Source organism: Pantherophis guttatus, chromosome 2 (genome assembly GCF_059756535.1).
Source record: "Pantherophis guttatus breed Tessera chromosome 2, ASM5975653v1, whole genome shotgun sequence".
Taxonomy (NCBI): domain Eukaryota; kingdom Metazoa; phylum Chordata; class Lepidosauria; order Squamata; family Colubridae; genus Pantherophis; species Pantherophis guttatus.
The window spans coordinates 293,262,023-293,288,251 of NC_142064.1; the positions used below are offsets into that span (position 1 = coordinate 293,262,023).

The 26,229-nt window shown below is 59.3% G+C and overlaps 1 protein-coding gene across 1 annotated transcript in view; it reads right to left on the minus strand.

Annotated features, from left to right (window-relative positions):
* COL11A2 (collagen type XI alpha 2 chain) overlaps positions 1–26,229 on the minus strand; it is a 41,884-nt gene that overhangs the window by 2,443 nt on the left and 13,212 nt on the right. Inside the window, exons 9-64 of the mRNA XM_087884955.1 lie at positions 23,117–23,176; positions 22,143–22,184; positions 21,997–22,059; positions 21,350–21,424; positions 21,121–21,210; positions 20,629–20,685; positions 20,081–20,134; positions 19,815–19,868; positions 19,633–19,686; positions 19,237–19,290; positions 19,098–19,151; positions 18,831–18,875; positions 18,566–18,619; positions 18,421–18,465; positions 17,702–17,755; positions 17,056–17,100; positions 16,896–16,949; positions 16,627–16,671; positions 15,862–15,915; positions 15,428–15,472; positions 14,605–14,658; positions 14,401–14,508; positions 14,258–14,311; positions 14,039–14,092; positions 13,296–13,340; positions 13,020–13,073; positions 12,518–12,562; positions 12,145–12,198; positions 12,003–12,056; positions 11,348–11,401; positions 11,145–11,252; positions 10,778–10,867; positions 9,415–9,468; positions 8,833–8,940; positions 8,573–8,680; positions 8,419–8,472; positions 8,259–8,312; positions 7,937–8,044; positions 7,805–7,858; positions 7,627–7,680; positions 7,482–7,535; positions 6,702–6,755; positions 6,218–6,325; positions 5,830–5,883; positions 5,678–5,731; positions 5,429–5,482; positions 5,030–5,083; positions 4,412–4,519; positions 4,138–4,191; positions 3,984–4,037; positions 3,766–3,873; positions 3,629–3,682; positions 3,508–3,543; positions 3,345–3,398; positions 926–1,202; positions 227–339 (exon numbers count right to left, since the gene is read on the minus strand). Of these exons, the coding sequence (XP_087741081.1) occupies positions 227–339; positions 926–1,202; positions 3,345–3,398; positions 3,508–3,543; positions 3,629–3,682; positions 3,766–3,873; positions 3,984–4,037; positions 4,138–4,191; positions 4,412–4,519; positions 5,030–5,083; positions 5,429–5,482; positions 5,678–5,731; positions 5,830–5,883; positions 6,218–6,325; positions 6,702–6,755; positions 7,482–7,535; positions 7,627–7,680; positions 7,805–7,858; positions 7,937–8,044; positions 8,259–8,312; positions 8,419–8,472; positions 8,573–8,680; positions 8,833–8,940; positions 9,415–9,468; positions 10,778–10,867; positions 11,145–11,252; positions 11,348–11,401; positions 12,003–12,056; positions 12,145–12,198; positions 12,518–12,562; positions 13,020–13,073; positions 13,296–13,340; positions 14,039–14,092; positions 14,258–14,311; positions 14,401–14,508; positions 14,605–14,658; positions 15,428–15,472; positions 15,862–15,915; positions 16,627–16,671; positions 16,896–16,949; positions 17,056–17,100; positions 17,702–17,755; positions 18,421–18,465; positions 18,566–18,619; positions 18,831–18,875; positions 19,098–19,151; positions 19,237–19,290; positions 19,633–19,686; positions 19,815–19,868; positions 20,081–20,134; positions 20,629–20,685; positions 21,121–21,210; positions 21,350–21,424; positions 21,997–22,059; positions 22,143–22,184; positions 23,117–23,176 (3,756 nt within the window). The remainder of the gene's footprint in view (positions 1–226; positions 340–925; positions 1,203–3,344; positions 3,399–3,507; positions 3,544–3,628; positions 3,683–3,765; positions 3,874–3,983; positions 4,038–4,137; positions 4,192–4,411; positions 4,520–5,029; positions 5,084–5,428; positions 5,483–5,677; positions 5,732–5,829; positions 5,884–6,217; positions 6,326–6,701; positions 6,756–7,481; positions 7,536–7,626; positions 7,681–7,804; positions 7,859–7,936; positions 8,045–8,258; positions 8,313–8,418; positions 8,473–8,572; positions 8,681–8,832; positions 8,941–9,414; positions 9,469–10,777; positions 10,868–11,144; positions 11,253–11,347; positions 11,402–12,002; positions 12,057–12,144; positions 12,199–12,517; positions 12,563–13,019; positions 13,074–13,295; positions 13,341–14,038; positions 14,093–14,257; positions 14,312–14,400; positions 14,509–14,604; positions 14,659–15,427; positions 15,473–15,861; positions 15,916–16,626; positions 16,672–16,895; positions 16,950–17,055; positions 17,101–17,701; positions 17,756–18,420; positions 18,466–18,565; positions 18,620–18,830; positions 18,876–19,097; positions 19,152–19,236; positions 19,291–19,632; positions 19,687–19,814; positions 19,869–20,080; positions 20,135–20,628; positions 20,686–21,120; positions 21,211–21,349; positions 21,425–21,996; positions 22,060–22,142; positions 22,185–23,116; positions 23,177–26,229) is intronic.

The window sequence follows — 26,229 nt, forward strand, 5'->3', positions numbered from 1 at the left end:
TGTGCCCACCACGGCCACTTGGAGCAACATAGGGGTGCCCAAACTAGGTGCTTTCCCACCCTAGGAGGGTCAGCCTAACATTGCCAGGAGTGCCACTGGATTCCCTATTTCAGGACCCATCCTCATTTTCATAAACTGCCCACCCCCCAATGGCAGAAATGGGGACGTCAGTTTTCAGCATTTGCTTGGGGGGGCAGCAGGCTCCCTCCCAGGGCCCCCTCCTCACCTCTCGAGACTCCCAGCTGGGGAAGACACAGGTCTCGCCCCCCGCCGTGAAGTTGCAATAGACCTTGAAGGAGTCGCGGGAACAGCCCTGATTGGGGTCGATCCAGTATTCGCCTGGGAAGAAGGAAGGGCCAAAATTCCCCACTGAGCCTTTAGTTGGGGGGGGGGAGGCGTCCCATGACTCCAGTGGCCCCTTTGCAAACCCATCCCCCAAAAAGAGAGGGCGCCGTTTGATGGTGGTGATTTGGGGTGTATATATTCCCCCCCCCCAGGATTTCCTGTTTGGCTTCCACAGGTGCCCCAGAGGTCTTACGGGGAGAACCCTGGGTGGGGTCCAGGCACGGAGGAGGTGGGGGGGACAGATCTGAGGACCTGGGGCTGCCCCCTTCCTCTGCTGGAAAAGGCTGCTGGGTGTTGTAGTTAGTCCAGCAGCTTCTGGGTTTGACAAAGGCCCCAGCGGCTGTCCCATCAATGTAGTCCATGGCACAATGCCCCGGTGGCAAAGGGATTGCACCACCGCCCCCAGGACAGAAGCCTCTCAGGAGGGGGGGCCCGGGAATCACCCTGGGGGAAGCAAGCAGCCCTTTTTTCCAGAAGAGACCGGACAGCTGTTTGTCTGAAAGGGTTTCCCGCTCGGGCAGGAGGTTGGGCTAGAAGACCTCAGATGTCCCTTTCAGCTCTGTTATCCCGTTACACCCACCGTCGGGCAGTTCAGGCTGGCTCAGCCGGAGGTCCTGGCAGGTGCGGGCAGGGCTGTCCTGGGTGCCCAGAGGCTTCCGCATCCCCTCGATCTCCTGGCGGAGGGACTCCAGGGAGCCGTAGATCTCCTCCACGCGCCGGGAGGCCGGCTGCCCCGCTGCCCCGTCGGCCGCCATCTCCTCCTCCTCCTCCTCCACCAGCCGGCTTCCGTCCACCGAGCGCCGGCTCTTCTTGTGGCGCTGGATGGGCAGCGGCTGGATGGCCTCGCCCGGCGGACCCTGCCCAAGAAGTTACGCCCGTTCACACAACGCTCCAGGCTCCCGTGGGGCGCCTCAAGCAGGTTGGAGCCACCCGGCCAGTCCTCACTTTACGAACACAATGGAGCCCAAAATTTATGTTGCTAAGTGAGACGTTTGTTGAGTTTTGCCCCCTTTTATGACTTTTCTCGCCGCAGTTGTTAAGTGAATCAACGCTGTTGATAAGTTAGCAACATGATTGTTAAGGGAATCCGGCTTTGGCCTTGACTTGGCTCGTCAGTGGTGAAATCTGAACCCGTTTACTACCGGTTCCCTGGCTGCGCATGTGCAGTGCGCACCATGCACCAAATGTGAGGTGCTCACACGCAGTGCAGGCCAAAAGGAGGCAGGCGGTAAGTAGAACAGCGCGCGAGGGGGGGTGATCAGCTGTGGCACACAATCTTCTTTTTTTAACTTTTAAAAGCATTGCTATTAAATGTTTTTAAAAAGCCTCTGAGGATCGCATTGCTCAGCTGGGATCGTCAGAGGCTTTTTTTTTTCTTTTAAAAGCTGCTTTTTTTTTTTTGCTTTTAAAAGGAAAAAAAAGCCTCTGACGATCAGGCAACTCAGCTGGGATCATCAGAGCCTTTTAAAAGCATTTTAAAAATGCTTTTAAAAGTTTTTTAAAAAGCCTCTGATGTTCGCACGTCTCAGTTGGGCAAGGGCTGGGGGGGGCATGGATTTTTGCTACCGGTTCTCCAAATCACCTACTGCCATCGCTACCGGATTGGGTGATCTGGTCCGAACCGGGAGCATTTCACCCCTGGATCATGTGATCCCGGACGCTGCGATCATTATAAATGGGAGTCCGTTGCCAATTGCCTGAATTTTGATCATGTGACCATGCAACGGTCGTAAGTGTGAAAAATGGTCCTAAGTCACTTTTTTCAGTGATGATGTTGTAAGTTGAGGACTCCCTGTATCTTGCCTGAACCCAGGAAACAGCTGGGTTGCGAAAATGGTGTGAACCAGGTCAAAAGACGCTTTGGATTAAAGGTGGTGTTAAAGGCAGGGGTGAAATATAAAATTTGTTACTACCAGTTCTGTGGGCGTGGCTTGGTGGGGGGGGTGTAATGTGACTGGGTGGGCGTGGCCAACTTTTTTTTAAAAAACTTTTCAAAGCATTTTTTCTAATGCTTTGAAAAGCCTCTCTGCCGATCAGGCAACTCAGCTGGGATCGTCAGAGACTTTTCAAAGCATTTTTTTAACCTCCTCTTCCGCCAAGAGGTTGCAGAAAAAAATGCTTTGAAAAGCCTCTGACGATCCCAGCTGAGCCGCGCGATCATCAGAGGCTTTTTTTTTTTTACTTTTAAAAGCATTTTTTCGTCGGAAGAGGTTGTAGAAAAAATGCTTTTAAAAGTAAAAAAAAAAAAAAGCCTCTGATGATTGTGTGGCTCAGCTAGGCATGGTGGGGGGGGGGCTGCAGGGAGTTTTGCTACCAGTTCTCTGAACCACCCACCGCCATCACTACCGGATCAGGCGATCCGGTCCGAACCGGGAGCATTTCACCCCTGATTAAAGGTATTCCTCGAGTTATAACACTTCATTTAGTGACCATTTGAAGTTGTAACGGCCCTAAAAAAGTGACATTTTTCACATTTACAGCCATCACAGATCCCCGTGGTTATATGATCAAAATACAGACACATGGCAACTGACTTGTATTTATGACAGTTGTCGTTTCCCGGGGTCACGTGATCCCCTTTGCCACCTTCTGACCAGCAGAGCCAACCGGGAAGCCACTCACTTAACGACCGTGTGACTAAGTTAACAACTGCAGTGATTCACTTAAGGACGGTGGCAAGGAAGGTTGTAAAATGGCGCAAAACTCAGTTAACATCTGTCTCAGTTAGCAATGGACATTTGGTCATAAGTCGAGGACTTCCCATATGTACATTTAAAACATAAAATAATCAGATAATCCAATGAACTCTTTGGCCAGGATCCACTCTCAGCCTTTGAAGTGCTCCCAGGGCCTTATTCCTGCTATTTTAAACATTTTAGGAAACTTTTTAAGGCAGATTTGGAAAAACTGGGGCTAAAAACGAAGAAAGGCACCTCCCAGCCCTCTCCTGGATCTCCTCTGCCAAGGGGAAACTGAGGCAGGGTGGAGTCGGATCTTACCGGCTTCCCAGGGGGCCCGGTAACGCCTCGTTGTCCTTTGGGTCCAGCTTCACCCTGGAATCAAATCGCCAAGAGGTTAGTCCTCAAGGAGAGACTTTCCTCCCTTTTCTCTCTCCCCCCCCTCGCTCCTCCCACCCCCCATCCCCCACCCCCCCAAACTCACCGTGGCTCCTTTGGCGCCCTGAGGACCGGGAGACCCCTGAAAGAGAAGGCGAGAGTTGGGGGTCTCTGTTCAGGAGGCGTAAGGGGGCTCAGGGGTGGGGGGGGGGTCAGGTGCTACTCACAGGAAGTCCAGGGGGCCCCGCGGGGCCAAGAGGGCCCGTCGGTCCAGGGATGCCCTGCAGGGAGAGAGCAAGGGGGAGTTAAGCTGCTCCCTGCCCCTTAAGCCCCCTCCCAAGCCCCCCTCCCCCCCAGCACTTACAGTCTCTCCTTTAAGACCCCCACTCCCTGAGGGGCCAGGGGCCCCTCGGTCCCCTTTGTCTCCTTGCTCTCCGGCCGGTCCAATCAAGCCGATGAGTCCCGGGTGGCCCTGTGGGGAGACAGAGGGGGGGGTCAGCAGGTGGGGGGGCTCCCTCCCCTTCCCCAGAAGGCTGCTCACCCGGGGCGAGGGCCAAACCCAGCTCGCCTGGCCCCTCCTACCTTCTCTCCTTTGGGGCCCGTCTCGCCCTTCAGGCCAGGCAGTCCAGGGGGGCCCTGCGGGAAGAAACACCCCAAGGAAGCTTAAGCACCTCCGGTGGCTGACATCCCCCCTACTCACCCATTTGGTCCCCCCCAAAAAAGGGTGGCTACTCACCGTAGGCCCTGGGGGCCCAGCCTGGCCCGTGGCCCCTGGTTTGCCTTGCGCCCCCTGCAAGAGGCCAAAGACCGAGAGTTGAATGTCGGCCCCCCTTCAGGGAGGGAATTGGGGCTGCCTGCTGACCCCTAAGAACTCGGACACACACCCCATCCTCCAAGGGTCCATGATTCTGAAAGGGGCTCCCTTTGGCCCCCCCAACCTTCCCAGCCTCCTACCCCCAGCATGAGCCGGACAGCCCCCCAAGCAAGGAGGCAGCTCCTGCCCCTCTTACCACAGATCCAGGGACGCCTCTCAAGCCCTCCATGCCGGGTTTTCCAGGTGTCCCTTGGGGCCCCACGGCCCCCGTTTTGCCAGGGGGCCCGAGGACTCCCGATTCTCCCTGGAGAGGGCAGAGTTAGGGTGGGATAATGGTCAGACCGAGGGAAGAAAGCACCCGTAGGAGAGGAGAGGGCTTAGCTTGGCTCCTTCCAGCTTTGATGGGGTTGGATTGGATGACCTCTACGGTCCCTCCACACTTGCACACCCTGCGATGCCCACTCAGGATGGAGTCCCCTTCAGCTTCTGGTCCAGAGGGAGGCACCAGCAGAGCACCAGCTGAGAGGGCCAGCGCAGCCTGGGCAGGCCCCCTCCCCAATTCTGGGGCCCAAGAAGAGGACTGGGAGCCCCTGCTCAATAGCAGCCTTGCCCCCTTCGCTGCAGTTGGGACCCCCATCCTTCTCATCTCCCCCCTCCCTTTTCTGCCTGGAAAAGACCCTTCAGTGAGGAGTAAAGGCCCCTTGCGAGGGAGAGGAGGGGGAGGGAGTTTTAGATGCCATCCGGAAGGCCCAGCCCAGCCCCCCTCCTTCTAGGGGGCATGGTGACCTCCCCACCCAGAGGAAGCCCCACTCACCTTCTTGCCCTTCACCCCCTGCCGTCCCTCAGGGCCGGGGGATCCAGCGGGGCCCTGCAGAGGAGAAAGAAGATTCCGTTGACTGGGTCGGGGGTCTTTGCCCCTCTGGAGAGATGGGGCTGGGCGGAAACAGGGGCCAATGCAGTCCAGAGACCTTGTTCTCAAGAAGGGAGGGGGCTTTTCTTGGCCCCCTGCAGTTGAAGGAGTGGGGGGAGGACACCGTGCTTTGACCCCAGAGGAGAAGTGGTCCCCGAGTCCAGATTTTGGGGGTGGTCTTTTGCTGGGGGCCTTGGATGGGCCCTGGCTGCCTTTCTCTTCCCCTTGTGCTGTGACTCCCAATCCCGGGTCCCTGTGCAGGACATCTCCTGCCCACCCCAATGAGGTGGGCCCCCAACTTACTCTCTTCCCGAGTGGCCCAGGGGGACCAGCCTCACCCGATGGCCCCGGAGACCCCTGGAAATGAAGGAGAGCGGTTAGGGACAGACAGGAGCTTCAGGGCAGAAGCAGGAGGCCACCGAGGGGGGTGTAGTGGGAAGCCATGGGGCAGAGGTGGCCCGCTTCCTGCTGGAAAGTGGGCAGGGGGCTTCGACCCAGCCACATCCCAGATAGTGTCTAAAGTTAACCCCCCCACCCCCCACAAATGCTCACCGCCTCTCCGGGTTCACCGTTTTCTCCTTGCTCGCCTTTGGCGCCGTCTTGGCCCTGTGGGGAAAGGCACATGGGTCTGGTGGCCTTTTGGCCTTGGGGGAGGGCAGGCTCAGAGGGGGAGGGCCCAGCCATGAGGGGAGGGTCATACTCACCCGGGGCCCGATTCCTCCAGGGGGTCCGGGGTCTCCAGGGAAGCCGACCGGGCCCTGTGCCCAGAGAAAAGTCAAAGGTCACCAGAGTCCGGCTTCCCATTTGTCTCCGCTCCCCCCCCCCAGATAAATATTGAATTCAGCTCTTTTCATCCTCAACTAACCCTTAGATTCCCCCCCCCACACACAAAAAACCCACCAGATTTTGCCATTATGTCAGCTTTATTCACCAATAAATTGGCTACACCAACTTTCCCTGACTGCATACTACAAATCCCATCTCTTATCTGGTTCTGAGATTACTGGAGCTTGTAATCTACATGACTCTAGGGTGGGGGAGGCAGACTTCCTCCTCCCCACCCACCCCTCTCATTTCTGCAGTTTCCCTTACCGGGTTCCCCTTGGGCCCATCGTCCCCAACGGGGCCTCTCCCTCCGGGGGGCCCAGCCACACCAGCGCTTCCGGCTTCCCCTTTCTCTCCTTGCTCACCCCGCGGGCCCTGAGGAGAGAGGAGGGGCTATTAGAGTTGAGGAGCTGACACGGAGCCTCCAGATGCAGGGGCAGTACACCGCTCAACACGCAGGAAGTGGAAAACAGGGCGCCCTGCTGCACCAAAGCTCCTCTTAAGCCTTCAACTGGGGGGGGGAGGCAGCCAGGCCATATTGGGGGGGATCTGTGGTACTTGGGGTCAGGGGCACGGGGTGGCCCACTTTCCCGCCCTGATGTGCAGGAGGGTGTGCGAAGCCTGCTCCACGTGGGACCCGGGGCCACGGAGCTCTGCTCTGGTGCCAAGGGGCAGGAGGAGGAGAAGAGGGGTCCAGGGGGGCACAGCAGGTATGGCGACACAATCGTGGGGGCAGAAGAAAGAGACGCACCTTCGGGCCGGACTCTCCGGGGACTCCGGGTCCACCCTGCTCTCCTGATTCGCCCTGGGATGGGAGAAGGGAGGTTAGTGAATCAGGCCCCCCTTGTGTTCCTCTGCTATATTTTGCCTCCTGACCCTCCAAAGTCCCGGGGAGTCGGCTGGTTGCGGACAACCGTTTGGTTCCCGGGACATGGTGATCCCAACGATACGCTTGATACAACTAAGGAAAGCTGCCTTTGGCCCTGAAGTGGCCCTCCCAGGAGGGCGGGAACTCTCCCTGCTGTGGTTGGGGATGATGGGAGCAATGGTCCAGCCCGGCTGGACAAGCAAAGGTTGCGAGAGCTGATCCGTCTAAGAGGGCAGCCTGCAAAATTTCCAGCTTTGCAAACGAGCGGGGCGGCAGACGGGGGGGAATGGTTCCACGCGAGCAGCGGACAAGTGTGCGTGTGAATAGCTCCATTTGTGTGAGTGGCAAGTACGTGTGCCCACTGCTCAGACAAATGGAGCTGCGTGTGTGCACTTGCAATCTCGCCTGTTGCACACGCCCAACGCTTCTGCGGCCTGGTTCTGAATGGGCTGCGGCTCAGGGATTGGGGGGCCCTGGTCTAAGGGGTCTCAGTGTCCCCCACAGGAGAGGAAGGATTCTGTGCAGAGAGAGCCACGAGGACCATGGCCAAGATCCACCTCTGATGTGAGATCCTCCCAAGGAGCTTGGGAAACCCCTACCTCTGGGCCTCCCCCCAAATACCACGCACTGCCCTTTGCCAAGCAACCCCTAGAACCCACTTACTTTTTGTCCCGGCGGCCCCTCGTTTCCGATCCCTCCTGGGGGGCCTTGCGGACCCTGTGGGGAAAAAGAGATCCAACCGGGCTCAGCCCTGGCAATCCATTGAGGGAAGGAATCAAATGGAGAAGAGGGTGGGAGACACACTCACGCTAGCTCCGGAGGGCCCAGCTGGGCCTCGTGGTCCTGGGGGTCCCGGGGGTCCCTGCAAGAAAATACTGATGAGCGTCCACATCTCACTTCTTGACAACAGAGCTGGGTAGGAGCCACATGGGGGGCGGTCTGGGGGTCTGGGAGGGATCCCCCTTGAGGAAGGCGGTGGCACTTACCAGGGGTCCCCCATCTCCGGTCTCCCCCTTCTCCCCAGATGGTCCAGGCAGCCCCTGTCGAGAAAGAGCGTGTGAGTGGCGTCCGGCTCATCAGTGGGCAGCAGGGTGACACTTGCCACGGCCGTCTGTTACCTGTAAGCCAATCGGTCCTGGTGCCCCATTGAATCCTCGGATGCCATCGTCCCCCTTCGTCCCAAAAGGGCCCTGGGAGCCCCTCGCTCCAGGCTCACCATCCGCACCCTAAAGGCAGCATAGAAAGAGGCAGTCGGAGAGCTGGTACCCAAAGGAGAGCCACACCCAGATCTCCTCGCCCCCCTCCTGCCCATTTCCTGTGGAGGTCTCCACCGAGGGGCCCCTCGCCTTACTCCAGAGACCCCCAAGGGATGGCACCCGGAGGACCAGAGGTACAACCGGAAACGAGGTGGGCCACCCGTGGAACCCCATGGATACTTACCGCAGCACCTGGCTGCCCAAGAGAACCGAGGGAGCCTGGGGGCCCGGGGGGACCCTGCAGGAGGAAGAGGAGTTTATCACCTGGGCGACAAGCAGAGTCACAGCCGCAGAGCCCGCCTCCCTCCGCCCCACTGCGACTCCAGCGCAGGGGTTCAGCTTACCTGCTCGCCTTTGCCGCCTTTGGGCCCTTTGCGACCTGGGTCCCCCACTTCTCCCTGCAGAGGCAAAGAAAAGGCAGAGAGTACGAAGGCTCAGTCCAGGGAACGGGGGGCAGGACGGGGATGCACCCACCGGGTCAACCCACCAACCACTCACCTTATCACCATCCTCACCCGGGCCCCCATGTGGCCCTGCAGGGCCCGGCAGCCCAATGGGGCCCTGGGCACCGTCACGACCAGCGGGGCCAAGGGGCCCTTTTTCACCCTGGGGGAGAAGAGGGAAACTTAGACTGAGAGGATGGAGTCCCCCCCTCCGCTAGCTCCCCCTCCCCCTCCCCTGTAGACCCTCAACCTCAGCTCCTCAGTGTCCCCTCCCTGTCTCCCCACCACCACCACAAGGCATCTGCCTCTACTCACAGGCACGCCCTTCTCTCCAGCCGGTCCGTGTGGCCCCTGGGGGCCAGGTCTGCCTGGGGGCCCAACAGGGCCTCCTGATCCTGAGGGACCTTTCTCTCCGGGAGATCCCTGGAAGGAGAAAGAAAATGGTGGTCAGTCCCAGCCTCCACACGACGGGCACAAAGAGAGAGGCAGGAGATTTCCACGCTGACCCTGCCTCTCACTCTAAAGCCCATCCTCCCCAGCCAGCAAAGGAGGCTGGGACCAGGCAGAGACGGTAGGGACCAAAAGCTTGGAAATCTTCTACTGGGAGGGTTCAAGGCAGTGAGTGGGGGGGGGTCTCCTTCTTTCCTCTGGGCCCCTCATGAGCGGGGGGGGGCTGAGGCTGGATCCCTCCCTCCCTTTCTCCTTCCCAACGCAGTCCCCTGGCCTTGGGGGGGCAGTGGGGATAGTTGGGGGGTGTCTGTTAAGGAAGCAGCCCAGCACAGGCCCAGAAGGATCTGGAGATTTCAATTTCCGATTGTATCAGGAGGTCGTGATCCAGTAAGATCGGGCTACAGCCGGATCCCTGGGTGACTGGAAGGGAGGGGCCAAAATACTCACCGCTGGTCCTGGGGGGCCGGCAGGTCCCTCGTTGCCTTTCAGTCCAGAGGCCCCCTGCTCGGGAAGAGAAGAGGCTTAGCCGGCCCACCTCCCCTCGATGGCTTTCCCCCAGATGAAGGACTCCCCCCCCAAGCCCTCAAGACCCCCTCTCTCCCGCCTTCCACTTCCCCCCAACCCTCAGGTCTGGACTGGGGGGGGGGTGATGTCTTCCCATTCCTGACCAATTTTGGCCGTTTCAAAGAGTGACCAGCTCCGTTGCTTCGGGAGCCACAGAAGGATGCTGTCCTTAGGGCCACGGGCCCCTGGAGCAGGGCCCCAATGCAGAAATGGGGGCTCTGGTAGGCCCCAATTCAGGAGAGGGTGGGCCCTTTTGAGCACCCCCAAACAGACGGGTAGCTGTTGACCCCAACAGAAGCTGGCCATGGGGCAGATCTGGATTTTGGCTCTCCAGGAGGAGGGGTCAGCAGGACCCTCTCCCCCCAAGGCTCCCTGCTGGCCACTGGCCTAGTTGGAAAAGGGGGCCCGAGCGAGTGGTCCTCTTTCCCTCAGCCCACCCTGAGTCTTGCCATTCATTGCCTGCAAGTATTCCCTCTGCCCCACTGCCTGGGGGAGGAGGGGGCTCCCTGCGGGCCCTGGAGCCCCACCAGGTTGAGGGGGACAAGGGAGAGGAAGGAGGGGGCTTGGTGAGGATCAGACCTGAGAAAAGGGGGGCAGAGAGAGAGAGAGAGAGTCCTTCAACCCACCACCTCCTAATCCAACGAGGGCCACCCGAAAGGGGCAGGAGATTCAGGACGGAGGTGGCCGGCAGCTGGGGAGTACCAATGAAACCTCCAGCTCAGGAGCAGTCTAGCACTGAGTAACAGTTGCCATAGGGCAGCCCCTGAGCCACTGGGATGCCCCTCTGGGGTCTGCCGGGAGCAGGTGGCTCTCTCTCACTTTCTCTTTTTCAGCTCGGGCCAAGGGCTAATCTAGATGACCTCTGAGGTGCCTCCGGCTCTGGCTCTGTAGATGCAGGACCTGCTGCCTTCTCAGAAACAGCCTTTTATTTGGGCAAAGCAAGAGGGAAAATCCAGCACGGAGAATCCTGGAAAGGTTTCCAGGGGGACCAAGGACCCCTCTAGAACGGATCAGAAAGAAAGAAAGGAAGGAAGGAAGGAAGGAAGGAGGGAGGGAGGAAGGAAGGAAGGATGAAAGAAAGAAAGAAAGAAAGAAAGAAAGAAAGAAAGAAAGAAAGAAAGAAAGAAAGAAAGAAAGAAAGAAAGAAAGAAACTCTATGGGGACTTCCTATTCCTGCTCCCTCCCCAGATGGGGTCTCTACCCCCCCCCCGCCAACCATCGCTCCAGTGGGAGGCCAGGTACGTACAGCCGTGCCAGGAAGGCCTCGCTCTCCGGGGAAGCCCCGTAGCCCTGGGGGTCCATCCTTCCCGGGGCCTCCAATGGTTCCTGGGTCGCCCTGAAAGAAACACGGAGCGTCACAATGCCCCCCCCGGCCCCACAGCGGAGGACGAGGGCAGCCCACCCCCCCGATTCTCTGCACGGCCAAGCCACCCCTCGCAGGGAGGGCCCGGTGGACAAGGGACAGCTGTGGGGGGGGTGACAGCCGCTAAATGGGGGAAGTGGGTGCCCAGCCCTAGGTCCCCTGGAGCCCTCCCTCCGTAGGGGCCACAAGGGAGGGGAGGGGGACGGAGGGGTGGCAGGAAGCCTCTGCATGGCCGGCCACGGGGGCTTACCTTGGTCCCTTCCTTCCCGGAGGGCCCTGGCAGGCCTTGTTCTCCTGGAGGTCCTGGGGGGCCCGAGTGGCCCCTCTCCCCCATCTGGCCCGTTTCTCCCGTGGACCCCTGTCAGAAAAAGCAGCAGGGATGGAGACCGGTTGAAGGGCTGCTGCCCCTCCCTCCCTCCCACCCACCCCCTTTCCGGGAGCATCCGTCGTTACCTGTGGCCCCACAATTCCGGGGCCGCCTGGGGATCCAGCCTTGCCTTGCAGCCCCTGGGAGACAGAAGAGGAGAGGGTGGCAGGGAGGAGATGGGGGGGCAGCGATACCCCCTCCCCTCTGAACCGGGCCCAACCCGGTTGCCCCAGCCTAGCCGGGAAAGGGCGGAATTCGCACCCGGAACCCTCTCAAAGTGAAACCGGAGTCTTCCCTGTTAGTCTCTAAAGCCAGAAGCAGGTGAGGGGGGGGGCATGGAGAAGAAGAGGCCCCTTGAGCATGTGCAGAGCGCACTGAAGAATTCGGAGTCTTGCTAGTGATTTATTAAGATTTATTGGCTTCTTTGATTTGTATCACTCTTTCATTCTGAAAGTGGCCTCTTCCTAGTCCCTTCCCCCCCTCCCCAGAAAACCGACCTTGTGAGGTTGCTTTGAGTTAGAAAACGGTTCTCGATGAAACCTCCAGGAAATTTGCACAAATTATTATGTTAATCTCAACCATTGGGTGCTGGAGGAAGGAACCGTTTTGATTCAGACGTAAATCTAAAAAGTCGATCTCAGGGTTAATCTGAGCCCCACATCAGCCCACGGGGGAGGGGAGGGGGCAGTAGCTGGCTGGGGGACCCTCGCAAGGCAGGGACATAACGGGGTCGTCGCTCACCACTTCTCCACGCTGTCCCGGGTGGCCCGGCATCCCGTCCTTCCCGGGGGGCCCCTGTGGACAAAGAAAGGGGGCAGAGTCAGTGGCTGGGGAGGGGGGCAGGCAGTGGGGGGACAGAGGAGGGGAGGGGTCCGTGACTCACCGGGGGGCCTTTCGGTCCGGGGAATCCGTTCGGCCCCTGAGTTCCTGGTTGCCCCTGCAGGAGGAGGAAGAGGAGGAGAGCCCCCCCATTAGGGGTCGTGCCACAGTGCCCCCCCCCAAAGCTGGACCCAAACGGGAACTCAGCACCTCCAGACGGCCACGGAGCTCAGCAGCCCTGGCTTGGAAAGGATGATGGTCTCCGGGGCTCTTGAACCTGCTCAGCTTCTTCCACAGAGACCCCCTCCCCGATCCACCTCCAGACGGGAGCCCCCCATGGTGGAGCACGGAGGGCGAGGGGACCCCTCCTTTCGCCAGGTGTTTTAAGGCCAGGTGTCCAGTTGCTGGACAGGGCCAAATCAGGAGGCTCAGCTTACCCGTTCGCCTGGGGGCCCCGAGGGCCCTTCGCCACCAGAGGTGCCCTGGGGGGAGAAGAGAGAGGGGTCAGGCCGTAGGGCAGGGCCCTTGTGCCCGCGGTCAGCCCGCCGGACGCCCTGAGCTTCTCTGCGTCGGCGTAAGAGACAACCACGTGGGAGGATTTGCACCAACGCTAAGTGTTAAAAAGGTTGGATGAAGGCAGCCGAACCCTCCGCTGAGTTGTGTGCAGATGGGGCACAAGGGTGCGGTGCCAGGAAGAAATGCCCGTCTGCGCAAATCCGGGCATCGCAGCTTCCAGACACAGAGATCGGTTTGTGTAAATGTGCCAGTTTATCACGCACAGATGCCCAAGCGGTGTGTGCAACTAGCTTCCTTTCCCCTCCAAATTTTTCTTTCGGATTTTGAAAATCTATCGACTTTCCCCTCCTTCCCGACATGGAACCTCCAGATCCAGGAGCAGTCTACCTCCGAATCTCCCATCACCGTCACCATCAGGCTCACCTTGGCTCCGAACTTCCCAGTGGCTCCTCGTGGCCCCCGCTGTCCTCTGGGGCCCTGAAAGAGAGAGAGAGAGAGTGTCCGTCCGTCCGTCCGGGGGCCACAGCCCTGCACCCCGGAGGCCACCCCAGCCCCGCTTGAGAGCCACCAGCAGGTGACAAACCCCGCCAGACCCTCCACCCGTCCTTCGCACTTGGCGCCAGAAGGGAAAGGGGCAGGGAAGGGGGGCAAATCCTTCCCTGCCAGACCCCTCCCCCCAAACTCATCCCTGTCACTCACGGAGGGTCCTCGTTCTCCTCGCGGTCCCATTTTCCCAGAGAGACCCTGTGGGAGGGGAGGGGAAGAGCAAAGACCAGCCTAAGAAGCAGCCCCCTCCCCACAACATCCCCCCCCCACGCCCTGCCCCTCTGCACCCAGACATCCCAGGAGGGGCTATTCCGGGGCTCCACTAACACGAACGGAAGCTTTCCTTCCTGATCCCTCACAAGGGCCCCTTATCCTGCATTGGAAGGACCCTGAGCATGTGCAGAGTTCTTAGGAAAAGCGTCCAAGAGAAACTTTGCAGGCCGTTTCTTTGACGTCAACTTTTGTGAAAGGGAGAGGGAGGGAGAGAGAAAAAGAAGAAAGAGAAAGAAAGAAGAAAGAAAGAGACAGAGAAAGAGAGGAAGAGAAAGAAAGGGAGGAAGGAAGGAAGGAAGGAAGGAAGGAGACAGACGGAGCCTCTGTAGGCTCCGTCTGTCTCCTTGTGTTGTGTTGTGTCTCTTGTGTTGAGCCAACACAAACACACCCCAGCTGGAGCTGCAACCAACAACAGCGCACTAGGCAGACTGAAGGTGATAGGAGGGAAGCTGTGGGGGGTGGGGTGGGGGGCTTTTGAGAGATTCTGGGACTGTGGGATGCTCTGCACCCTCCTCACTTCCCTGCAGGAGCTCAGGGGGCCCTCCTCTTGGCTCCCTTGAGGGCCCTTCCAGGCCTCTGAGTGGCCCCAGGAGGGCCCCCCAAAAAGAAGGGGTGCTACTTACCCGAAGCCCCTTCTCTCCGCTCGACCCAGGAAAGCCGGGGAAACCTTGGGAACCCTGGGGAGGAAAGAGGAAAGGGGGGGGTCAGAAACAAGGGGAGGGCCACCATTGGGGGACCAGCCCCCCCTCCAGCTCACTCGGCTGGTTCGACCCCCAACGGGGAGCCCCCGATTCCCCTTCCACCCCCTGCTCTCTTCTCCCGCTCGCTCCACCCCTACTCACCTTGAGGCCTTGTCGGCCGGGATATCCGGGGAGACCCGGCACCCCAAGTTTGCCCTGCCAGAAGGGGAAGAAGGAGGGTCAGCAGAGGTGGGGGAGGCGGGGGAGGTCCAACTCCGAAGCCCCCTCCCTGTCCCATTACGCACCTTCTCGCCCGTGAGTCCGGAGGGGCCGGGGTCGCCAGGGGGGCCCGTCCGCCCCTTGGAGCCTTCGGGACCGTCTTCCCCACGGGATCCCGGGACCCCCAACTCACCCTGCACAGAGAAGGCAGAGGGTCGTCCGAGGGGCCAGCCCAACCAGTCCAGATCCCAACCCCACCCCCCACCCCCCACCCCCGTGGGAGGACTTACCCTGTCGCCTTTCGGCCCCACCTCGCCCTTGGTGCCAGGGAAGCCTTCTTCGCCCTACAGGAAGGAAAGAAGGGGGCCGAAGGGCAGCATTCAGCAAGGGGGGAGGGAAAGGAACAGGTGGGACCCCAAAACAGCTGCACCAGGACCCCCAAAACCCCAACCTGCCAGCTCAGAGACAGAATCGCACAGCAGAAGGAAAAGGAGATGCTCGAGGGAGGGGGCTTTGGATGGACCCCCCCACTCCACTCAGACCCCCCCCGTTGCCCCTCTGATGGGGGGGCTGGCGGAGGGGAACTGCTCAGAGATGGGGAGCTTCAGCTGCCCTCCAGGGGTGCCCATCGAGGTGATTCACAGCAGGGTCAGTTCAGAGCAAGGGGGGGAGGAAATGGGGCACCCCACATGAAAACACCCAGACCCCCAAAGATCTGCCTCCTCTGAGGATGAGGGGGCACCCCAAGAAGGGGCCGGGTTGCAAAAGAGGGGAGGCCCTGCTGGAACCCCCGAATGTCTCCCCTCCATTCAGGGCATAAAACCCATCAGCCACAACTGCAGGAAAAACAGAGTCTGGGCAAGGGAGGGTGGGCTGGATGACCTCAAGCAGCCCCGGTTGCGTCATGGGGCTGCAGGCATCAGGCATCAGACACGGGGACTCAAATTCCAATCCACCCCACCGTGGAAATCACTAGGTAACGCTGGGCCCGTCTCCCCCTCCCCCTTCCTGCCCGGCCCACCTCACAGGGTTGTCGTGAGGATGCGAGTGAGGTGGGCCTGGCTTGTGGGGGATGGGGGGGGGCAGAGCCTTAAGCAAAAGGGAAGCTCTCACCTTCTCTCCCTTTTGCCCTTTCAAGCCTCGGACGCCATCGGTACCCTGAGGGGGAACACGGACTCAGCAACATGGGTCGGACTACAAGCCCCATGCTTCCCAGCAGAGACCCCAGGACAAGGGAAGAAGTTGTCCCTGAGTGCACGAACAACATGCCGCACGGGATGTGCAGGGAGGGGGCCCTTTTCTGGACTGGGGGGCCAAGGTGGGCTCCTGAGACCCCTTCAGTCCCTCATCCCCCCCCCCATTCTCCCTCCGGAGCTCTCCCTGCTTCCAGCCCCCCCCCCCAGTTCTGAGGAGCTCAGCCCCTCCCCAAGGGGGGGAAGACCCAGCATGACCCCCCCCTTCCCACCCAAGAAAGCCAGACACTGCCCTCCTCCTGAGTCCCTCCCCCCTCCACAAGATCCCTGGGGGGGGTCACCACACATGCTCACCTTTCCTCCACGAGGACCCGGATAGCCCACCAGGCCTTGGGGGCCAGAGGGGCCCTGCAAGGGAGGAGGGGAGAGGCAGGATCAGGCCCCACACCATCAACTCACCATCAACCCCCCCCCAAGAATTATGCCCCCCCCCAAGCAGGAAACCTGCCCTGCTTGGACTTAGTCTGTGTGTGGGAGTTGTTTCAGGTCTGCCCCCTGCTGGAGAACCGAGGAAGCGGATAGCTGCTTCACGCTCCTCCCCCTGGTGGCTCAAAGGGGAATTGCACCTCCAAAAGGGCCCCATGACAAAAGCCCAACCTCCCCCCACTTATATGACCCATGCCGCCCAGAGTCACCTGTTGAGATGGGCAGTTGCAATCAATCAATCAAAAATGAATAAATGATCAATGTGGCTCTTACAGCGTTTAAATGCCCCCAGGCAGAGAGGCCCCCTCAGCCCCCCCAAAAAAAACCTCTCCTGAAGCTCCCATTCTAAGATCCCTCCAAAAGCCCCACCCCCACCCCCGCTGCTTTCCTTCCCTCCCCCAGATGGGGGGCAGCAGTGCCCGCTCGGGAGGGTCCCCTTCATGGCGCTGCATGCCAGGATGGGGCCCTTGGCAGCCACGGAGCCACCCTTCCCATGGCCCGCCATTCGCCCCCAGGGGCTCTCCTTGCCCCCACAGCCCCCGCGGGCAGCTTGGGGAGGCTCGGGCGGGGCAGGCGGGTGCCACCCGGAGAGGCTGTGCCAGCCCAGGGCAGCCGCCACGCCCGTCCACTCACCGGGTTGCCTTTGGTGCCAGGAAGTCCCTCTTTGCCCGGGTGGCCCTGCAGGGAGAGGAGGGCAGGGGGTCAGGGGGCCCCCAAAATCTTGGGGAAGCCCTACCATGGGGCCTCAGCCACACCCCACTGGCTCCTTGGGCTCTGCCAGGGGACCACTCTGCCCCACGGCAGCCCTTCAGCCCCGTTGCTCCTTCCCCCCATCCGGGGCACAGACTCAGGAGTTGGGCCCCTCCAGAAAGGCCAAGGTTGGGGCGATGGGGGACACTCACCGGGGGTCCATCCGAGCCGGGCATCCCGGGAAGGCCGGGTTTCCCTTGGGGTCCCTGCAAGAGAGGGGGAGACCCTGTTGGAGCCAGAAGGCCAGGAAGCCTCTCCCCGCCCTGGGCTCTGGGGATAGAGGGCCCCCTGCCCCACTGCCCCCACTCTCACCTTTTCCCCCGGGGCCCCCATGGCGCCTTGCGGTCCCGACAAACCCTGGAAGCAGAGAAGGAAAAGGGGGGTGAGGGGCGTCCTGGAGGCCAAGACCCTCCTGTCCCCCCCCCTACACACAGAGGGCTGGAGATGCAGTTTTTGGGGTGCCTGAGAGGCTTCGGATCACAAACAGAGACGAACTGGAACCAAACCGGGAATTAAAGTTTGCATCAACAGCAGAAAAGTTTCAGCTAGGACTGTTCCGCCACCTGCCTACCTGGAGGGGAACCTAGCAAACCAGCCCCCCCCCACCAGACAGCCCTTGCTGGGGAGAGGAGTGGGGCTGCCCTTGGCCCCCCAGGCAAGTGCGGGAGGGGGGCAGGCATTTTCCAGGGCTAATGAAGGGCTAAAGAGCCCCCTGGTGTTTGGGGGGGGCAGCTGCTTCTCTCCAGAGCTGCCCTGGGGGGACTCAAGGCACGGGTAAGGCTGCGGAGCTACCAGGGGCTCTTAATCCTCCGCCAAACCTCCATAGTCAAAAGCAGTCTACCTTAAGGAACTGACAGCTGGGAAGCCACGAGCGGTATAGACCCCTGTGAGAAGCAGCCGCTGCCCCTCGCCCAGCCGGCCACTCACCCCAGTCTTCCTCCGCCCCTCTTGGACTTACCTGAGCCCCAGGTGTCCCCTGCTGGCCGGGGGGTCCCGGCTCCCCTTGCGGACCCTGGTTCAGACAAACAGAGGTGGGGCGTCAGATCAAGACAGAGCCCAGGGGAGGGGGGGGCTTCTTGGATGCACCCTAGATATTTCCCCAGCAGCCTAAACCAAGTGGCTTCCCTGGCCTGTTTGGGGGACGTTTGGGATCTCCTGGTGGTGTCCCTTCCGGGAGCCAATCCCGTTTCAACTTCCCAAATCAGCCCCTTAAGAGGTAACTGGAGACCATCCAGCCCAGCCCTTCTTTGGCAGGGATCTACTCCCTCGCTGTCCATGAACATGCAAAGAGCCCCCTCCCCTGTGCATCCTTCCTCCGCCTGGGACCCCCCAAGCGCCAGTCCTGGGCTGCAGCTCCCATCATCCCTGGCAGCCACTATACGACGACAACTGCCCCTGTAACACCTGGGCCGAAACCGGCCACCACACCGCCCCAAAGGGCCCAGACCCGCCCTCTCCGGCTGCAGGTGTGGCGAAGGGGCCCCGTCTTCCTCAGAGGGGCCTTTTTGGGACCCCGAGACCTCGGAAGTTGCTCCCTCCGACCCCCTGAGGCTGGCAGAAAGACTGGTGGGGAAGGCGCTCTGCGCATGCTCAGAAGCTCTTCAGCATGCCTTGGCCAACCTTCCAAAACCCACGGCTGCTGCTTTGCCTTTGCCCAGCCGGCCCCCATCCACTTACCAGACCCCCCTTCGGGCCGTGGGGGCCGTCCACGCCACGCACGCCCTGCCAAGGGAAAGACAGGCCAGAGCCAGTGGTCAGTGGCAGGGCCGGAGGAATCCCCGAGGGAGGGGGGCCCGGGGGGTCCCTCCTCCCCAGCACTTACCTGTGGCCCTGGGATGCCCGGGGGCCCCTTGGGGCCAAGCAACCCTCTCGGTCCCTGCAAAGAAAAGGCAGGATGGGTGGGAGGGGCCCACAGAGGAGCCTTGGGGGGGTGACCAACCCCCCCACTCGTTGCTCTGGGGAACCCCAAGGAATTGAGGTGGGGGACATGGGTGAGGGTCTTTAAATGCCCTTCTCCACGCAAGCCTGGGAGAGCACAGGACCTGCTGCCCCCCCCCCCCACCTTCCACACCGGGGATGCTACGCACCGGTTCTCCGGGGAGGCCGCGGGGCCCAATCTCTCCATCGTCTCCCTGCAGTGGGGGGAAAGGAAGGGGGTCTGCAAGGGGGCCAGTCGGCTTCCATTTTCACCCTCCCATTTCTGTGTATGGAGGCAGAGGGAAACCCTCCGCCAGAGCCCCTCCCCCTGAGGACCTCCCCTGGGTCCGTATGAAAGCTCAAGTTGCTAGTCCTCAAGGTGGGATGTGTTCTTTAGAGGGATGTCTGCACTCCCCCCTTCCCCTCGCGGGCCTTACCCTCTCGCCGTCTTCGCCCGGAGGTCCAGCGACACCCTGCGCACCGGGGTCCCCCTGCCAAGGACGGAAGCAGCACAGTGAGGGGCCCCACCAAGAGCGGCGGCCCCCAACCCTCCCCCCAACTCTCCTCCCCACTCACCCGGTATCCTTTGTCCCCCGGGAGGCCGGGCAGCCCGTCGAAACCCCGGTCGCCCTGCAGGAGAAGAGGGTGAGAGAAGGGGCGGGGGCAGCAGATGTGGGGCTCAGAGTCCCCAAGGGACCCCCGCAGGGGTGACTAGGAGACCCGCCCCAGTCATTCTGGCTCTGCTCGCAGGGGGAGGAGCAGGAGCAGCAGAAAAAGGCGGGGGTGGGGCATGGGGGAGGATGATGAGGGGTCCCCCAAAGGAAGGGAGCCCGGGGGGGTCCCCCCACATAGGTCAGTGAGGGCCTGACCCCAGAGCCCTTGGCTGCAAGGCCAGCACCGTCTTCGTGCAGAGGGTGAGGGGTGGGAGAGCCGAGTTCGAGTCCTCCCCCCTTGTGGAAACAGGGTCCTTACCTTCAGGCCGGACTCCCCAGGCATCCCCCGTGCGCCGTCTGCGCCAGCCCTGCCCTGGAGACACACAGGGGGGGGGTCAGGAGGAGGCCCCCCTTTCCGCTCGGAGGCTCCCCCTCCTCCCCTGTTGTGCTGTGATTGTTACACAACTTGTGTTCCCCTTCAACTAAGAAAAGTGGACTTACGCGACGGCCGGGCTTCCCTGGGGGGCCACTCAGTCCCTGTTGCCCCTGGGGCCCCTGGAGGAGGAGAGAGAGAGAGAGGGACCAAGATTTAGTCGGGCAAAAAGGGGGGACCTACCAGGGGCTGGCAGAGCCATCAGAGGGGACCCCCCCCTTCCAGGCACCCCACATCCCGGTTGCATGGGGGCCCTCAGCAGAGCACAAAGTTATCGGTTGCCCTAGAGAGCGAAGTGTGGAGGGGAGGGGACCCACAAGTCAGTCCACCTTACCTGGGGCCCAAAATCTCCAGGCTCTCCCTTCACGCCGGGGCCTCCAGCTTCACCCTAGGAGAGAGGAAACAGGAGGGGGATATGGCAGCCGGGCCCCTGGGGAGGGAAGGGCCAAACGCAGTGGGGAGCCTTCCCCAGCCAGGGGCCCAGCAGAGGCTGAAGCACCAAAGGGCCCAAGGGCCCCCCTCCCAGGGGTGAAATGCTCCCGGTTCGGACCGGCTCGGGCGAGTAGGTAGCGATGGCGGCAGGCGGTTCGGAGAAATCCCTGCCCCCGCCCCCCCTGCCAATCATCAGAGCCTTTTCTTTCTTTTAAATGCCTCTGACGATCCCTCCTGAACTCAGCGGGGATCGTCAGAGCCTTTTGAAAGCATTTTTTACATGGTTTTACATGTAAAAAACGGTTTTAAAAGTAAAAAAAAAAAATTGGCCACTCCCACCCAGTCACATTACACCCCCCCCCACCAAGTCACGCCCACAGAACCGGTAGTAAGAAATTTTAGATTTCACCACTGCCCCCTCCCCATATCCAGCCCCCCCCCCACACTGACCATGGGTCCTGGGCGGCCGGTGTACCCCATCGGTCCTGGAGGGCCACGCAAGGCCAGCTGTGGCAAGGGAGGAAAGGGGTCAGGCAAGCAGAGACACCCCCCAGAGACCCTGGAGCATCAGGCACTGGGCTTGAGGGGGGCTCCAGACAGCTGCCTCCCCCCTTTACTTTGAACCTAGGCGGGTTTGGGGCTTCCTGTCTGATTTCCCCCCAAGAGCTAAGAAAAAGGGGGTCGCCTCCTCCCTCCCCCCGTCCAACACCTGGCTGGCATGAATCCTCCCATCCCCACTGTGTCCTTCTCCCCACCCCAGAGACCCCACAGGCCCTCTCAGCTACTCACCCATCCTCCACCTTTAAGTCGGGGGCACCCAGAGGCTCAAAAGCAGGGCCCCGGATTGGGAGCTCCCGAATAGGGGACGCTTATTTTGCTCTTCTGAATTCTTCCGGTTCCCCCCTCCCCCATAAACGTAGGAAGGGGGCCGGCTGGACTCACGCGGGCCTGTTGCAGGAACGCCTGGGCCTGGGCCTCCTGGGCCATCGCGACGGGCCCCTTCTGGCCCCCCGCGGGGCTCCCGAAGCGGAACTGCGGTCAGGAGGGGAGAATCGAGGGAGCTTCACAGGAGGAACCCAAAAGAGCCAGCAGCCGCTTCCTCCCGGACTGGGGAGCTGAACCGACCCCCAGCCGCCCCCCCCCAGGACGTTCCCTCCCAGTCCTGACTCACCGGAAGCATCATGGAGGTGCCGGGGGCTCCTGGACGTCCGTCTGACCCCGGGAATCCGGCCCGTCCAGGGGGACCCTGCGAAGGAGGCAGAGAGGCTGAACACACAAACACACAGCGACACACCCCCCCGACACACACACAAGTCCGGGCCCCAATCCCTGGCCGGGACCCATGGGGGAAGGAGTCCTCCTTGAGGAGGAGTGTCAGTTCCAGCTTCCACGGTGCCCTCTGCGTTACCCGGACTACAACCCCCATCATCCCCCTGAAGCACAGCTTGAAGGCAGCCGAGGGGGGGAGTGGGGGGCAGGGAACTATTCACCCATACAAAAAAGTCCTCGGGCTCCTTCCAGGCCACCTACTTGGGGTGGAAGCCCCACAGACCCCGAGCTCCAACCTTATTGAATTAGTGGACTGGACAGCCGATGGGAAAAAGGGCGTCTTGGGCCATGCGCAAAGTGCCTTTAACCTTTGACTCAGGAACAATTGGCATTGCAGTGATTCCAAGAGACGGAATCGGGGGCGCCCGGTGAGCTGCGATAGTAGAACTCTGCACATGCTCAGAGACTGCAGGCGTACCTGCCCCCAGCCCGTCCTGCGTCCCCCTCTGCCCCTTTCGAGACCCCCAATGGGGAGGGTGCCCCACTCACCCGCTCTCCGGGGTCGCCAGGAGGTCCGGGCGTCCCTTGGGTGCCAGGCGGCCCACTCACGCCCTGCAGAGGAAGAAGGCGTCTCTTCAGCCGTCTCTTCCCCACCTGCCCAACCCCTCCCAGCACCCAGCGCCCGCAGCTCTTACCTGGGGTCCTTCGGGACCAGGGCGGCCCGCCACGATCATCCCCTGCAGAGGAAAAAGGAGGTCAGGTGGGCGAAAAAAAAGACCCTCTCCCCCTTCTGTCCAGGGAGGTGGGCATAAGGAGCCTCCCTGCGGGGAAGCCGTCAGAAGCTGGCATGGCTGGCCATAAAACTGGGCACTGGGGATGATTCGGAGCGGGGGCCCATCCCACCAGGGAGGGAGGGAGGGAGACCCAGGACAGGGGGGCCAGGAAGGGATGCTAATCTTGACCTTTGACCCCCCCTGCAATGACCGGCAGCAATTGGGCACTAGGCTCTCCACTCCAATGGCTTGGTCTTCATTTACTACTCTTTCTCAACGTTGACAGCTTGACGATGGGTGGACTTCAACTCCCAGAATTCCCCAGCCAGCAGAGCTGGCTGGGGAATTCTGGGAGTTGAAGTCCACCCATCGTCAAGCTGTCAATGTTGAAAAATATCAACTTTAAGTGCATGGAAGCCAATTTGCACACACACACACCCCGCAAAGGATCCTCCCACCAGCCCAGCTCTGACCTCTGTGGAAGGGATCTGCCCACCTTTCCCACCAGGTTCCTTCCTGCCCTGGGATCGCCTGATGGCCTCCCATCCCTCCTCCCATCCCTGTCCTTAAAGCCCAGGATTTGTCAATCTCCTTTCCCATCAGCCAAGGCCGGCCAGAGGTGGCCCCAGCTGCCACATGGGAAAGGGGGGGGTGTCCAGACAACGTCCAGACCACTGGCCACCTTCATCTCTGTCCCAGGTGGGGAGGGGCTCGTGGGGGAGGGGAGACGACTCTGGACTTTCTGAGATCAAAAGGTGACAAAACGGGACCAGGGAAAAAGGACCAAGCTGGAATTGTGGCTGAAGAAGGGAATGGAGCCAACATTTCAGGCTGTCTGCCTCACAACACCCCCCACACACACACCCACAAACACACCGACAACCACGGAGACTTACAGGTTCAAAGACAGCTGGTTCCCCTTTCTCTCCCTTCAGGCCTCGGGCTCCGAGAACTGCCTGGGGATTGCACACATGTAGCCACAAGAAGGAGATTGTCAGCATTGTGTTGCTGTAGCACGTGCACACAAACACACAACACGCAGTCACACCGAATGCCCTCCTCCTGCATGGGGAGGTGCCACACGCCAAGCCATCTCAGTGGCACAAAGAGGGGCTCCGACAGGAGGAAAAACAGAATTCTACCCTTACACACACAAACACACACACACACGTCTTTCGCACAACCACCACAATCCCCACAAAAGTTACCGAGTTTCAATCATCAGCAGCTCAACTGTTGCTGGACTCTCCTTCGCCCTGGGCAGGAGGGTGGACTAGATGGTCTCCAGGACCCCTGCTAGCCCTTGCCTTCTAGGGTTCTTCGTAAGGACCGAGATGCATCGCCTCGGTTCATTTAAGGCTTTTTATTTTAATCCCACTTGCTTTGGGGAACACCCCCCCCAAAAAAAATATCCTGACTATTGTGCACACACCCCGGATCAAAAGAGAAGAAAAAGTGGCCACTGTGAGAACATTCGTGGGAAAACATCTGCGGAGAGTCTCCATCATGGGGGTCCCCTTGGGGCAGGGGTCTCCAACCTTGGCAACTTTTAAGACTTCTGGACTTCAACTCCCAGCTTTGCAGGCTGAGGAATTCTGGGAGTCCACAAGTCTTAAAGTTGCCAAGGTTGGAGACCCCTGCCCTAAGGGGCTTTTCCCCCAAAATGCAACTGGATTTTCTTGCTTTTTTCCCCCACTTTGAAAACCATTTGTCGGAAATGCTATAGGGTTTCCTGCCTGAGCAGGGGGTTGGACTAGAAGACCTCCAAGGTCCCTTCCAACTTTGTTATTCTTTTCTCTTTTCTTTTCTTTTCTTTTTTTTTTCTTTTTTTTCTTTTCTTTTCTTTCCTTTTCTTTTCTTCTTTTCTTTCTTTTCTTTTTTCTTTTTTCTTTTCTTTTCTTTTTTCTTTTTTTTTCTTTTTTCTTCTCTTCTCTTCTCTTCTCTTCTCTTCTCTTCTCTTCTATTCTATTCTAGTTTCACCTCTCATCCAAGAAGCTTCTTCAGCTTTTGACCTGAAGAAGTTTCTTGGATAAGAAGCAAAACATTTTCAAAGAAAGAAAAGAACCCACAAAGTCCAGTTGCCTTTTGGGAAAAAAGCATCTTTGGGACATTAGAATAGAATAGAATGACAGAGTTGGAAGGGACCTTGGAGGTCTTCTAGTCCAACCCCCTGCTCAGGCAGGAAACTCTATAGCATTTCAGGCAAATGGCTGTCCAATCTCTTCTTAAAAACTTCCAGTGTTGGAGCATTCACAGCCTCTGGTGGCAAGCAGTTCCACTGGTTGATTTTTCTCACGGTCAGTGAGAAGTTTCTCCTTAGTTCCAGGTTGCTTCTCTCCTTGATTAGTTTCCATCCATTTGCTTCTTGTCCTGCCTTCAGGGGCTTTGGAGAATAGGTGGGAAGCCCCCCCCCCTTCTTTGGGGCAGCCCCTGAAGCCCCTACACTCACAGAGATGATTAAATGTGGCTGCTACGGCTACGGAGAACTGAAAAGGCACTTTGACCCCAGGGACTGAATTCAGTCGACCAGTCATTCATGGCTAACGTATGAATGACAGCCAGTTCCAGGAGACGGTGAGTTCTAGTTCCACCTTGGGCACCAAGCCAGCTGGGTGACCTTGAGCCAGTCAGTCTCTCTCAGCCCTAGGAAAGAGGCAATGGCAAAGCACTTGGGGCGGGGGGGAGGAGCTTGCCAAAAGAAAACTGCAGGGGTTATAAAACAGGTTATGACATAATGCAAAGTGTCATAAAACATTTCCTGAGCTGATGTTTGACATCCAGTTCAACAAGGGCTCGTTTGAAGGCAGGGCCATCGTCTCTGGACGTAGCCCAGGTCTTCCAGTCCAGGCGGGAGCTCTGAATATTTAAGAATTATTAAGAACTCTCCAAGTCCATTAGAAGTTCTGCCATGGCTGAAGGCACCAAGGAATCCGGTAAGAGAGTATCTCTAAAACGAGGGCCCAATGGCTCCCACATTGCCTACTTTAGAATTTTAAAAAATCTGTCAAAATACACAAGAATTTCTCAGAGTTAAAAAAAAAAAATATTTGGAACCAAATCCTATTAAGGAAAAAAATACTCTGAAAAATGTTCTTGAAATGCTCTGGAGTGAAGGGAGGGGGGCGGGAAGGAATGGGGTTGGAATTACTGTGTGCTAATTGTGGGGGGTGGGGAGGAAATGCCTTTTCCAGTATAGCAGGGACTGGGACCAGTGGTATTGTTATACTGGGAAAAAGGCCTGTCTGCATTTCCATGGAAATCAGCTTCATGGTTAGAGAGATCAAGGCGTAAGGATGGACAGGGCACATCCTAGTAGGAAATGATGTCATCAAAAGCATGATATGACAGATGGGGCAGGTCATAATTCATAGGAAATGACATCATCAATGGGGTGATGTCACGGATATAACTTCATAGGAAATGACATCATCAATGGGATGATGTCACGGGATATAACTTCATAGGAAGTGACATCGTCAAAAGGAGAGATGTCACGTGACATAACTTCATAGGAAGTGACATCATCAGAAGAAGAGATGTCACGTGACATAACTTCATAGGAAGTGACATCATCAAACGGGGTGATGTCACAGGACATAAGAGAATGGTGACCGAGCCATGCAAATGAGGGAATCCAGGAGCAAGTGCAGGAGAAGCCAGAGCCGGTCGAACCATAGAGAGGGGTTCAGAGCATGGCAAAATAGGGGAAGGGGTAGGAGGTGCTGCTGCCACCCAGTGTTGGGTGGTGGGGAAGGCAGGAGGAAGCCCCTGTGCCAACCAAGAGGGGACCCAAAGGCAGCTGGGAACCGGAAGCCCAAAGGAAATCCGCAGCCACCCACCAGACCAGACCAGGACACGGACACGGACACAAGACACAGACGGGAAACACGGAGGTGCCCACAGCATCACACGGTTCAGCGAAAGAGCCACAAAAGAAGGGAAACTCCCACCCCCCACAAAGCCAGCCAGAATCATGGCGCCAGGAGAGCCAGTCAGCAACGGGCAATGG